General features: G+C 39.2%; 1 protein-coding gene across 2 annotated transcripts in view; it reads right to left on the bottom strand.

Moving 5' to 3' along the window:
- The window catches only part of CD99L2 (CD99 molecule like 2), a 121,988-nt gene that overhangs the window by 42,777 nt on the left and 65,831 nt on the right, over positions 1-13,380 (bottom strand). For both annotated transcript variants that reach the window (XM_027534600.1, XM_027534599.1), the window contains exon 2: positions 1,282-1,344. In XM_027534600.1, coding sequence (XP_027390401.1) covers positions 1,282-1,344 — 63 coding nt within the window. The remainder of the gene's footprint in view (positions 1-1,281; positions 1,345-13,380) is intronic.

Raw genomic sequence — 13,380 nt, 5'->3', positions numbered from 1 at the left:
TGAACAAGCTATATATATAAATGTTCATAACAGCAGAGAAAACTAATTGGGACCAGCATATTCCAAATTGGCTTAGGCAATTCCCTCTGGGGAATGGGAGCAGGTGTTACAGGATGAGGAGGGACCAAGGGCAATATCAGCTTTACTTTCTAAGTATTCATGGATGTTTAAAAGAATGGTTTACAGAATTGAAAGAGACACGTGTACCCCAATGTTCATCACAGCACTGTTTACAATAGCCAGGACATGGAAGCAACCTAGATGTCCATTGGCAGACGAATGGATAAGAAAGCTGTGCTACATATACACAATGAAATATTACTCAGCTATTAAAAAGAATGCATTTGAATCAGTTCTAATGAGGTGGATGAAACTGGAGCCTATTATACACAGCGAAGTCAGAAAGAAAAACACCGATACGGTATATTAATGCATATATATGGAATTTAGAAAGATGGTAATGGTGACCTATATGTGAGACAGCAAAAGAGACACAGATGTAAAGAACAGACTTTTGAACTCTGTGGGAGAAGGCAAGGGTGGGATGATTTGAGAGAACAGAATTGAAACGTGTGTATTATCATATGTGAAATAGATCGCCAGTCCAGGTTCGATGCATAAGACCAGGTGCTCAGGGCTGGTGCACTGGGATGACCCTGAGGGATGGAATGGGGAGGGAGGTGGGAGGGGGGTTCAGGATGGGGAAAACATGTACACCCATGGCTGATTCATGTCAATATATGGCAAAACCCACCACAATATTGTAAAGTAATTAGCCTCTAATTAAAATAAATTAAAAAAAGAAAAGTAAAAAAAAAAAGGTTAACCTTGAGAGAAAAATTTAAATTTAAAAAATTTAAAGAGAAATTGATGATAAAGCTTAGCATTTGAGAGGTTACACGTAGACACCACATAAAGAATAGTCACTATAAAAAGATCTAAAAGGAGAAACAAATCCCTTATTCATTTCAAGGTATCTTTTTCTGAGCTAGAAAAAGCTAGTCCTTGGAGGTCACTGCTGGGGTGTCACACCAGCAAGGGCTATGACTTGAGTCAGAGAAAATCCTGGGTCAATTATTATACATTTTTGGTATTCTCCATAAAGGAAACAAAGGATTTTAAATATCCAGATTTTCTTTTAAATAATTCAAATTATAATAACCATGTTATATCTGATTAAGTGAAACAGGCCACCTACTATTTTCCTAGAATGTGTATTCTAAATGGGTAGCGCATATTAAGCACTGTTATATGTATTTAATAGTCTGATTTACTACTCACGCTTTACTGAAGAAGTTCCTTCCACTGCATCCTCCAGACGGAAACCGCCAGTGTCCCCAGATCCTGAAAATTAAAAAGAAAAAAAAGATTTAAAAATGTAACTCTCTTGTAAAAAAATAAAATAATACAAATATACTCTTGTAACTGTCACTTCCCTTTAGACAGTATTATGAAGACAATACCACAAAAGGAAATCAGTTGAAGCCACCCAAAGATACACTGAATTGATATCCCTCAACAAGCAATCTATTGATTCCAAAACAACAGCAAAAACAAAACAAAACCAAAAAAAAAAAAACAGTTCTCAGTCCACTAGAAGACTGAAGGTTCAAGTGTATGAAAAATGAAGTATTTAATATAACCTTATAGAAAAAACTTCTTCATAGTATGACTTTTGATAATGAGCCAAGTTCTTTCACCCCATCCCAACTCTCATACAAAGGCTGCTCTGCATTTTGGCAACCTAGGACATGCTCCCCCCCACCAACCCCAGCACCTACACCTAGGCTAGTATCTGACACATAACTAAAAAGGCTGTGCAGAAGGTTTTTTCACAAGACAATTTGTCCTCAGAAGTGGACCCATCTGCCCAACCCTGATCGCTACTGAACTTGACAGCTTTCCTTCCCTCTAGGTAGGCATGTAGTTTCCCACAGGGTATACACATTAAGTCTCAAGCAAATCACTTTGCATGTATACTGAAACTAAACAAGGAAGCAAATGGACAGTAGATTACAGAAGCCAGGTTTCTCACTGCTGGAGAGGGAGGTTACAGACGAGAGAATTAGAAAGAGATCCATATGACAGTTGACTAGAATTGGAGACATCAGTATGAATAATGTTTAGCTATATATATATATATGTGTGTGTGTGTGGTTACATATAGAAATATTCACAAACATGTGCATATACATGGAGTTAGTATTCAGATATACATCCCCTTGCTCTGTCAGATGAAAAGGCCTAGAAGCAACACCACCCAAGTAGCAATGAACACACCCGGCACCCAGATTTTGGTTTCTAAACACAATTCTCCAATAAAAGGAACCAGACCTCCTTGGAGACATAGCTGATTCTAAATTGGGACAGGAAATATCTAGATGAGATCTGAGCTTCTTACAGTGCTAGGAAGTACTTTTAAAAATATTTTATATTGGTGGGTATATGTCAAAGGGGCACAGAACTGACAGAAAAGAGTTCTCAATGGCTCAAGCTGGAAAAATTTAAAGTAGCAAAATAAAGTGGTACTGGATTATGACCCTATGTATAAAATAAATATCCATGACTCTATGCTGATATAAATGACAGCAAAAACATAAAAACAGAAGAATTCAAATTAATTTATGTAGACATTTCTCCTCTCCATAAGTGCTGACTCCCTTCCAAGATTATAGTATAAGGGGTGGGGAAGAGAAAAATAACCTTACAGTGGAGAAACTGACATATACTACATCAGCCAGGTGATCAAGATTAAGATTAATAGTGATGAGTTATACTGATACTATATTCCCTGCTTTTTTTTTTTTTTTTTTTGGTCTTTCTGTACAGCATGTGGAGTCTTAGTTCCCTGACCAGGGATGGAACCCATGCCCCCTGCAGTGGAAGTACAAAGTCTTAACCACTGGACCACTAGAAGTCCCAATACTATATTCCCTTGATATGATGAGAAGGGCACTAAATCTCTGTGGTCTTCCTTTCAAGGAAGGATAACTCCATAAGCCCCATATAGTCACAAGGAAAAGAGCAGAAGAACTCCAACTGAGGTGCATCCTACAAAATACTTGATTAATCAAGCAAAATGCTGGGGTGGATGAAGCACAAGCTGAAATCAAGACTGCCAGGAGAAATATCAATAACCTCAGATATGCAGATGGCACCACCCTTATGGCAGAAAGAGAAGAGGAACTAAAGAGCCTCTTGATAATAGTGAAAGAGGAGCGTGAAAAAGCTGGCTTAAACCTCAACATTCAGAAAACCAAGATCATGGCATCCAGTCCCATCACTGCATGGCAAATAGATGGGGAAACAATGAAACATTGACAGACTTTATTTTCTTGGGCTCTAAAATCACTGCAGGTAGTGACTGCAACCATGAAATTAAGAAACGCTTGTTCCTTGGAAGGGAAATTATGACCAACCTAGATGGCATATTAAAAAGCAGAGACGTGACTTTGCCAACAAAGGTCCTTTTAGTCAAAGCTATGGTTTTTCCAGTAGTTATGTATGGATATGAGAGCTGGACCAGAAAGCTGAGCAGTGAAGAATTGATGCTTTTGAACTATGGTGTTGGAGAAGACTCTTGAGAGTCCACTGGACTGCAAGGAGATCAAACCAGCCAATCCTAAAGGAAATCCGTTTAGAATATGTTCATTGGAAGGACTGATGCTGAAAGTGAAGTTCTAATACTTTGGCCATGTGATGAGAAGAATTGACTCATTGGAAAATACCCTGATGCTGGGAAAAATTGAAGGCGGGAGGAGAAGGGGATGACAGAGGATGAGATGGTTGGATGGCATCCCCAACTCAAAGGACATGAGTATGAGCAAGCTCCAGGAGTTGGTGATGGACAGGGAAGCCTGGTGTGCTGCAGTCCATGGGGTCACAAAGAGTTGGACATGACTGAGCAACTGAACTGAACTGAATACTCCTAAAAACTTTCAAGGCTGTCAAAAACTAAGTTTGAGAAACTGGCACAGCTTGAAGAGCCAAAGGAGATGTAATGATGGAAATTCACGTGGTACGCTGGATCAGACCCTAGGACAGAAAAAGGACTTTAAGTAAAAAACTAAGAAAATCTGAATAGAGTATGGACTTTAATAACTGTATCAGTGTTGGTTCATTAATTGTGATACATGTACTGTACTAATATAAAATGTTATAACAAGGGAAGCTATCTAGGTGTAGAGCACATGGGAACTCTTTGTATTAGCTTTGCACTGTAAATCTAAAACTGTTCTTAAAAAGTTTATTTTTAAATATCTATTTCCTATAGCAAAAAAATTAAGGTAACCACTAAAAAAAGAGATACAGGATGTATAACCTCTAACTCATTCAAGAATGAAAAGAAAGGTCAATACCAACAACTAAAATTCAACAAAAGTCACCAAATGGAAAAAACAAAAATATGTTAAACACAAAACATGGACTTTCCATATTGTCTAACACAATAATATGTATAACTATGCTAATAAAAAGTGAGTGTAAATAGAGCAAATTTCCTATTGAAAGGTTGTTGCCTTGAGCCATGAACAACACCGGGATTCTTGGCCTCTGGAGGAGAAGAATTTGATCTGGGGTCAGTGACGAGGCTTGATCCTTCAGAGCTTTTGTGTAGTAAAGTTTCATTAAAGTATAAAAGAAACAGAGAAAGCTTTTGACATAGACATCAGAAGGGGGCAGAAAGGGTACCCCCTTACTAGTTTTTAGTAAGGCGTTATATACCTATTAGCAGATTAGCTGCAGGCCACTGTCGACCCACACCTCCACCGGAGAAACCTGGATACTCACAGACAAGTCTGGCTCAGTCTCTTGTGGGGACTGCTCCTTTCTCCTGGCTCCTGGTGACACAAGGTCTTGTTTGTGCCCTCCAAGAGCCTGCTTTCCCAGTCCTGTGGAAGTCCTGTTATCAAATCACACTGGCCTCCAAAGTCAAATTCCCAGGGGTTCACAGTCCCTTTGCTGGATCCCCAGTGGAATGGCAAACCACTTCAGTATTCTTGCCTTGAAAACCCCACGAACAGGATGAAAAGGCAAAAAGATAGGGCACTGAAAGATGAACTCCCCAGGTTGGTAGGTGCCCAATATGGTACTGGAGAAGAGTGGAGAAATAAGTCCAGAAAGAATGAAGAGATGGAGCCAAAGTGAAAACAACACCCAGTTGAGGATGTGACTGGTAATGGAAGTAAAGTCTGATGCTATAAAGAACAGTATTGCATAGGAACCTGGAATGTCAGGTTCATGAAGCAAGGCAAATTGGAAGTGTTCAAACAGGAGATGGCAAGAGTGAACATCGACTTTCTAGGAATCAGTGAACTAAAATGGACCAGAATGGGTAAATTTAATTCAGATAATCATTATACCTACTACTGTGGGCAAGAATCACTTAGAGGGAATGGCGTAGCTCTCATAGTGAACAAGAGCCCAAAATGCAGTACTTGGGGGCAATCTCAAAAATGACAGAATGATCTCTGTTTCTTTCCAAGGCAAACCATTCAATATCACAGTAATCCAAGTCTATGCCCCAACCAATAATGCTGAAGAACCTGATGTCGAATGGTTCTATGATGTCCTACAAGACCTTCGAGAACTAACACCAAAAAAAGATGTCCTTTCCAACATAGGGGACTGTAATGCAAAAGTAGGAAGTCAAGAAACAACTGGAGTAATAGGCAAGTTTGGCCTTGGAGTACAAAAAGAAGCAGGGCAAAGGCTAACAGAGTTTTGCCAAAAGAACACACTGTTCATAGCAAGCACCCTCTTCCAACAACACAAGAGATGACTATACACATAGACATTACCAGATGGTCAATACCAAAATCAGATTGATTATATTCTTTGCACCCAAAGATGGAGAAGCTCTATACACTCAGCAAAAACAAGACCAGGAGCTGACTGTGGCTCAGATCATCAACTCCTTATTGCCAAATTCAGACTTAAATTGAAGAAAGTAGGGAAAATCACTAGACCATTCAGGTATGACTTAAATCAAATCCCTTATGATTATCCAGTGGAAGTGAGAAATAGATTTAAGGGATTAGATTTGATAGAGTGCCTGATGAACTATGGACAGAGGTTCATGACACTGTACAGGAGGCAGTGATTAAGACCATCTCCAAGAAAAACATATGCAAAAAGGCAAAATGGTTGTCTGAGGAGGCCTTACAAATAGCTGAGAAACGGAGAGAAGCAAAAGGCAAAGGAGAAAAGGAAAGATATACCCATTTGAATGCAGAGTTCTAAAGAATAGCAAGGAGAGACAAGAAAGCCTTCCTCAGTGATCAATGCCAAGAAATAGAGGAAAACAGTAGAATGGGAAAGACTAGAGATCTCTTCAAGAAAATCAGAGATACTAAGGGAACATTTCATGCAAAGATGGGCTCAATGAAGGACAGAAACGGTATGGACCTAACAGAAGGAGAAGCTATTAAGAAGAGGTGGAAAAAGAACTGTACAAAAAAGATCTTCATGACCCAGATAACCACAATGGTATCTGAGCCAGACATCTTGGAGTCTGAAGTCAAGTGGGCCTTAGAAAGCATCACTAAGAACAAAGCTAGTGGAGGTGATAGAATTCCAGCTGAGCTATCTCAAATCCTAACAGATGATGCTGTGAAAGTGCTGCTCTCAAGATGCCAGAAAATTTGGAAAACTCAGCAGTGGCTACAGGACTGGAAAAGGTCAGTTTTCATTCCAATCCCAAAGAAAGGCAATGCCAAAGAATGTTCAAACTACTGCACAATTGCACTCATCTCACATGCAAACAAATACTCAAAATTCTCCAAGCAAGACTTCAACAGTATATGAAGAACTTCCAGATGTTCAAGCTGGATTTAGAAAAGGCAGAGGAACCAGAGATCAAATTGCCAACATCAATTGGATCATCGAAAAAGCAAAAGAGTTCCAGAAAAACATCTATTTCTGCTTTATTGACTATGCCAAAGCCTTTCACTGTGTGGATCACAACCAACTGCGGAAAATTCTTCAAGAGATGGGAATACCAGACCACCTTTCCTGCCTCCTGAGAAATGTGTATGCATGTTAAGAAGCAATGGTTAGAACTGGACATGGAACAATGGACTGATTCCAAGTCGGGAAAGGAGTACATCAAGGCTGTATATTGTTAACCTGCTTATTTAACTTATATGCAGAGCACATCATACGAAATGCTGAGCTGGAGGAAGCACAAGCTGGAATCAAGATTTCCAGGAAAAATATCAATAACCTCAGATATGTAGATGACACCACCTTCATGGCAGAAAGAAAAGAGGAACTGAGGAGCCTCTTGATAATAGTGAAAGAGGAGAGTGAAAAAGCTGGCTTAAAACTCAACATTCAAAAAACCAAGATCACAGCATCTGGTCCCATCACTGCATGGCAAATACATGGGGAAACAATGGAAACACTGACAGACTTTATTTTCTTGGGCTCCAAAATCACTGCAGATGGTGAGTGCAGCCATGAAATTAAAAGAGGCTTCTCCCTTGGAAGGGAAGCTATTGCTAACCTAGAGAGCATATTAAAAAGTAGAGACATTACTTTGCTGACAAAGGTCCTTCTCATCAAAGCTATGTTTTTGCCATTAGTCATGTATGGATGTGAATGTTGGACCATAAAGAAAGCTGAGCGGTAAAGAATTGATGCTTTTGAACTATGGTGTTGGAGATGACTCTTGAGAGTCCGTTGGAGTGCAAGGAGATCAAACCAGTCAACCCTAAAGGAAATCAGTTCAGAATATATTCATTGTAAGGACTGATGCTGAAGCTCCAATATTCTGGCCACGTGATGCAAAGGACTGACTCACTGGAAAAGACCCTGATGCTGGGAAAGATTGAAGGCGGGAAAAGAAGGGGACGACAGAGGATGAGATGGTTGGATGGCATCACTGACTCAATGGACATGAGTTTGAGCAAGCTCCGGGAGTTGGTGATGGGTAGGGAAGCCTGGCATGCTGCAGTCCATAGGGTCGCAAAGAGTTGGACATGACTGAGTGACTGAACTGAACTGATATAACAAGTGCTAACAGGAAGGAAAAAAATACTGATATAAGGCAAGATGAAATTTAAGACCTAAACCTCTAAAGAGGAAAAGTGACATATTTTATGGGTTTAAATCATATAATCCACCAATAAAAGTCATGCACTTAATAACCCAGCTTCTAATATTCTAAAGTAGACTTTCAATTCTTCCTTTGATTAAATAACCAGTATCAGATTAGCCTTCCCATCATAAATAACCATAAAATGAACAAAACATGAGGCAACAGCTTTCAGCATTGAACAAGTATTGAGAGACTACAGTCCCTGAGATCAGGGAAATCATGACAGCTAAATTCAACAGGTATTCCTGGACTGGATCCTGAACCTATAAAGATAATCAGTGGGACAATGAGTGAAATTTGAATGAGGTCTGTGGACCAGATGGTAATACTGGCTCACTGTCAATTTCCTGATCTTGATGGATGTACTATAGTCATAGAGGAGGGTTGTCCTCATTTTTAGGAAATGCATACTGATATATCAAGAGATATTTGGGACTGATTCTGAAATTATTCAGAAGAAAAGTATTTGAAGATAAATACATACACCACAGCAAATATGCTATAACTGGGAAATCTAGGTGAATAGTAAATGGGAATTCCTTGTATTAGATAATATTGGAACAACTGGTGAAACTTGAATGGAGTCTGAGAATTAGGTAGTATTAATGGATCTGCATTCATTTTCCAATTCAGATGGTTACATTGATGATATGCAAAAGGATGTTTGTAGGAAATGCACTCTGAAGTATGTTGTGAGAGGAAGGATCATAGGGTATGGTAACATCTTCTCAACTTATTAGGGGGAAAAAAGAAGGTCCCTGCACTGTACTTGCGAGTTTCCTGCAGGTCTGTAATTCTTAAAACATTTAGACAATTAAAATAATTTAAATATGCATATTTCTCAATTCAACGATTATACTTTTAGGTACATGTTACAGAAAAATACTTGCACATGTGCCCAAAGAGGTACGTACAGGATGTTTATAGCAGTACTGCTTACAAGAGCAAAAAGAAATGGAATCAGACCAAGTGTTCACTGAAGAATAGTTGAAGTAAATATGGTTCTTCAATACAATGAAGTGTTCTGCAGCTGTTTAAAAGAATGGGATACTCTCAGTAAACTAGGGCTACAAGGGAATTTCCTCAACTTGATAAAGAATATCTACAAAAAACCTACAGCTAACATGATCAGGAACAAGGCAATGATGTCCCTTCTCAGCACTGCTTTTCAACATCATACTGTCAGCCCCAGCTACTTCAGTAAGACAAGAAAAGGAGAAAAGGTATAAAGACTGGAAAGGAAGAAATAAAACTGTTTTTGCAGAAGACATGATTATTGAAAAAAATCTACCCCAAAACTCAAAACTCCTAGAACTAATAAGTAACTATAGCAAGGTTGCAGGGTATATGGTTAATATAAGTAGATTTCCTATGTACCAGCAATGAACAAATGGAATTTGAAATATTAACAAAAAGCACAACACTGTTTACATTAGCAGCACCTCCCCCAAATAAACACCTTATAGAAATCTAACAAAATATGCACAAGATCTATATAAAGAAAACTACAAAACTCTAATGAAAGAAATCAAAAGAGAAGAGATATTTCATGTTCATGGATAGGAAGATTCAATACTGTCAAAATGTCAGTTCTTCCCAATTTGATTATAGATTCAGTGCAATCACAATTGAAATGTCAGCAAATGATTTTGTGACTGACAAAACTGATTTTTAAGTTTATACTGACAAGTTGATACTGAGAGGAAGAAAACCCAGAATAGCTAATACAATATTGAATGAAAAGAACAAACTTAGAGGACTGACCCTACCCATCTCAAGACTTACTATAAAGTTAAGATACTGTGGTATTAGCAAGAGACAAAGAGATCAATGGAACAGAACAGGGAGCCCAGAAACAGACTGACATAAACACAGCCAAATGATCTTTGACAAAGGAGCAAAGGCAGTATGATGGAGAAAAGACAGTCTTTTCAACAGATGGTGCTTCAACACCTGGACATCCACATGGAACAACAACAACAAAAACCCTAGACACAGACCTTAGACTTTTCATATTAACTCAAAATGAATCATAGTGCATTGGTTTCTGTTTTGTTGACAGTTTCCTTTGCTGTGCAAAAGCTTTTAATTATGTTCCATTTGTTTATTTTGCTTTTATTTCCTTTACTTTAGTAAACAGATCGAAAATTAATTCCTGCAGTTTATGTCAAAGAGTGTTCTACCTATGTTTTCCTCTAGGAATTTTATAGTGTTCACTCTTACATTTAGGACTTTAATACATTTTGAGTTTATTTTTGCATATAGCATTAGAGAATGTTCTAATTTCATTCTTTTACATGTAAAAGCTGTCCAGTCCTCCCAGAACCATTTATTGAAGAGACACTGTCTTTTCGTCAATGTGTGTTTGTGTCACTCACATGGAACTAAACAGACATTTTTCCAAAGAAGATATACAAATGGCCAACAGGTATATGAAAAGATGCTTAACAATATCCATCATCAGGGAAATGCAAATCAAAACCAAAATGAGGTATCACCTCACACCTGTTAGAATGGCTAGAGTCAAAAAAACATGCTAAGTTTTGGTGCGGGTGTGCAGAAAAAGTAATCGTTATGCACTGTGGTAGGAAGTAAATTGGTTCAGCCACTCTGGAAGATAATATGGAGGGTCTTCAAAAATTGATAAACAGAATTATGATCCATCAAATCCTACTTGTGGCCATATTGCCAAAACAAAGGAAATCACTATCTCAAAGAGATATCTGCACCACCACCCCCTCCAGCTATGTTCCTTGCAGCCTTCCTCCCAATAGCCAAGATATGGAAACTAAGCGTCCACAGATAGATGAATGGATAAAGTAAATGTGGTATATACATATACACCACAGAATCTTATTTGCCATTAAAAAGAAGGAGATTCTGCCTTTTCAACAATATGGATATATCTAGAAGGTATTATGCTAAGTGAAAAAAGTCAGAGGAAGACAAATAACTGTATGACTTCACCTGCACATAGAGTCTAAAAAAAACCTAACTCATAGAAACAAAGTAGAATGGTGGCTGGCTGCCTGGGACTGCAGGGCTGGGGGAAATGGGGAGATGTTGGTCATTGTTGGCCATAGGGTATAAACTTCCAGTTACAAGATGAATAAGTTCTAGGGATCTAATAAGTGTGTGGTATCAGATCAGATCAGTCACTCAGTCGTGTCCAACTCTTTGCAACCCCATGAATCGCAGCACGCCAGGCATCCCTGTCCATCATCAACTCCTGGAGGTCACTCAGACTCACGTCCATCGAGTCACTGATGCCATCCAGCCATCTCATCCTCTGTCTACCCCTTCTCCTCTTGCCCCCAATCCCACCCAGCATCAGAGTCTCTTCCAATGAGTCAACTCTTCGCATGAGGTGGCCAAAGTACTGGAGTTTCAGCTTTAGCATCATTCCTTCCAAAGAAATCCCAGGGCTGATCTCCTTCAGAATGGACTGGTTGGATCTCCTGGCAGTCCAAGGGACTCTCAAGAGTCTTCTCCAACACCACAGTTCAAAAGCATCAATTCTTCGGCGCTCAGCCTTCTTCACAGTCCAGCTCTCACATCCATACATGACCACAGGAAAAACCACAGCCTTGACTAGACGAACCTGTTTGGTAACTGTAATTAGCAATTTGCAAGAATATGATACACTATCGTCAAGAGGGTAGATCCTAAATGTTCTCACCAGATACACACACACACACACACAAATGCAATTTAGTTCAGTTCAGTTCAGTCGCTCAGTTGTGTCCGATTTTTTGCGACCCCATGAATCACAGCACGCCAGGCATCCCTGTCCATCACCAACTCCCGGAGTTCACTCAAACTCACGTCCATCGAGTCAGTGATGCCATCCAGCCATCTCATCCTCTGTCATCCCCTTCTCCTCCTGCCCCCAATCCCTCCCAGCATCAGAGTCTTTTCCAATGAGTCAACTCTTCACATGAGGTGGCCAAAGTATTGGAGTTTCAGCTTTAGCATCAGTCCTTCCAAAGAACACCCAGGACTGATCTCCTTTAGGATGGACTGGTTGGATCTCCTTGAAGTCCAAGGGACTCTCAAGAGTCTTCTCCAACACCACAGTTCAAAAGCATCAATGCTTCAGCACTCAGCCTTCTTCATAGTCCAACTCTCACATCCATACATGAGTACTGAAAAAACCATAGCTTTGACTAGACAGACCTTTGTTGGCAAAGTAATGTCTGTGCTTTTCAATATGCTGTCTAGGTTGGTCATAACTTTCCTTCCAAGGAGTAAGCGTCTTTTAATTTCATGGCTGCAATCACCATCTGCAGTGATTTTGGAGCCCAGAAAAATAAAGTCTGACACTGTTTCCCCATCTATTTCCCATGAAGTGATGGGACCAGATGCCATGATCTTCGTTTTCTGAATGTTGAGCTTTAAGCCAACTTTTTACTCTCCTCTTTACCTTTCATCAAGAGGCTTTTTAGTTCCTCTTCACTTTCTGCCATAAGGGTGGTGTTATCTGCATATCTGAGGTTATTTATATTTCTCCTGGCAATCTTGATTCCAGCTTGTGCTTCTTCCAGCCCAGTATTTCTCATGATGTACCCTGCATAGAAGTTAAATAAGCAGGGTGACAGTATACAGCCTTGATGTACTCCTTTTCGTATTTGGAACCAGTCTGTTGTTTCATGTCCAGTTCTAACTGTTGCTTCCTGACCTACAAAAATGTGTTAACTAATCTTATTGTGGCAATCACTTCACAATATATACATGTAGCAAATCATCACATTGTCAATTATATATCAAGAATGCTGAGGGGGAAAGAGATAAAGAAAAAAAAGATATGAACTGTGTGAGTCAGAGTTGGTATATGCCTTGTAAGGAGGTTGCTAAAGCTATACACATAAACAAAAGCAGACCAAGTGAAAACAATGGACTAAAGACTTTAACTGACACATTAAAGAAGACAGATAGATGGCAAATACACATAGGAAAACATGTTGCACATCATATGTCAATAGGAAATTCAAATTAAAACACTGAGATACCAGTATACACCTATGAGAATGGCCAAAATCCAGAACATGGACAACACCAAGAGCTGATAAGGCTGTAGAATGAAAGGAAATCATATTACTGCTGGGAGTACAAAATGGTACAGTCACTTTGGAAGACAGTTTGCTGTTTTCTAAGAACACATACATACCATATGATCCACCAATTGTGCTCCTTCGTGTTTACCCAAAGGAGTTAAAAACTTATGTCCAAACAAAAACCTGCACACAGATGTTTATAATTTCTTCATTCATAATTATGAAAGC

This window comes from Bos indicus x Bos taurus, chromosome X (assembly GCF_003369695.1).
Source record: "Bos indicus x Bos taurus breed Angus x Brahman F1 hybrid chromosome X, Bos_hybrid_MaternalHap_v2.0, whole genome shotgun sequence".
NCBI lineage: Eukaryota > Metazoa > Chordata > Mammalia > Artiodactyla > Bovidae > Bos > Bos indicus x Bos taurus.
Note: the sequence above shows the minus strand (reverse complement) of the source record. Positions and strands in the feature narration are given on the sequence as shown.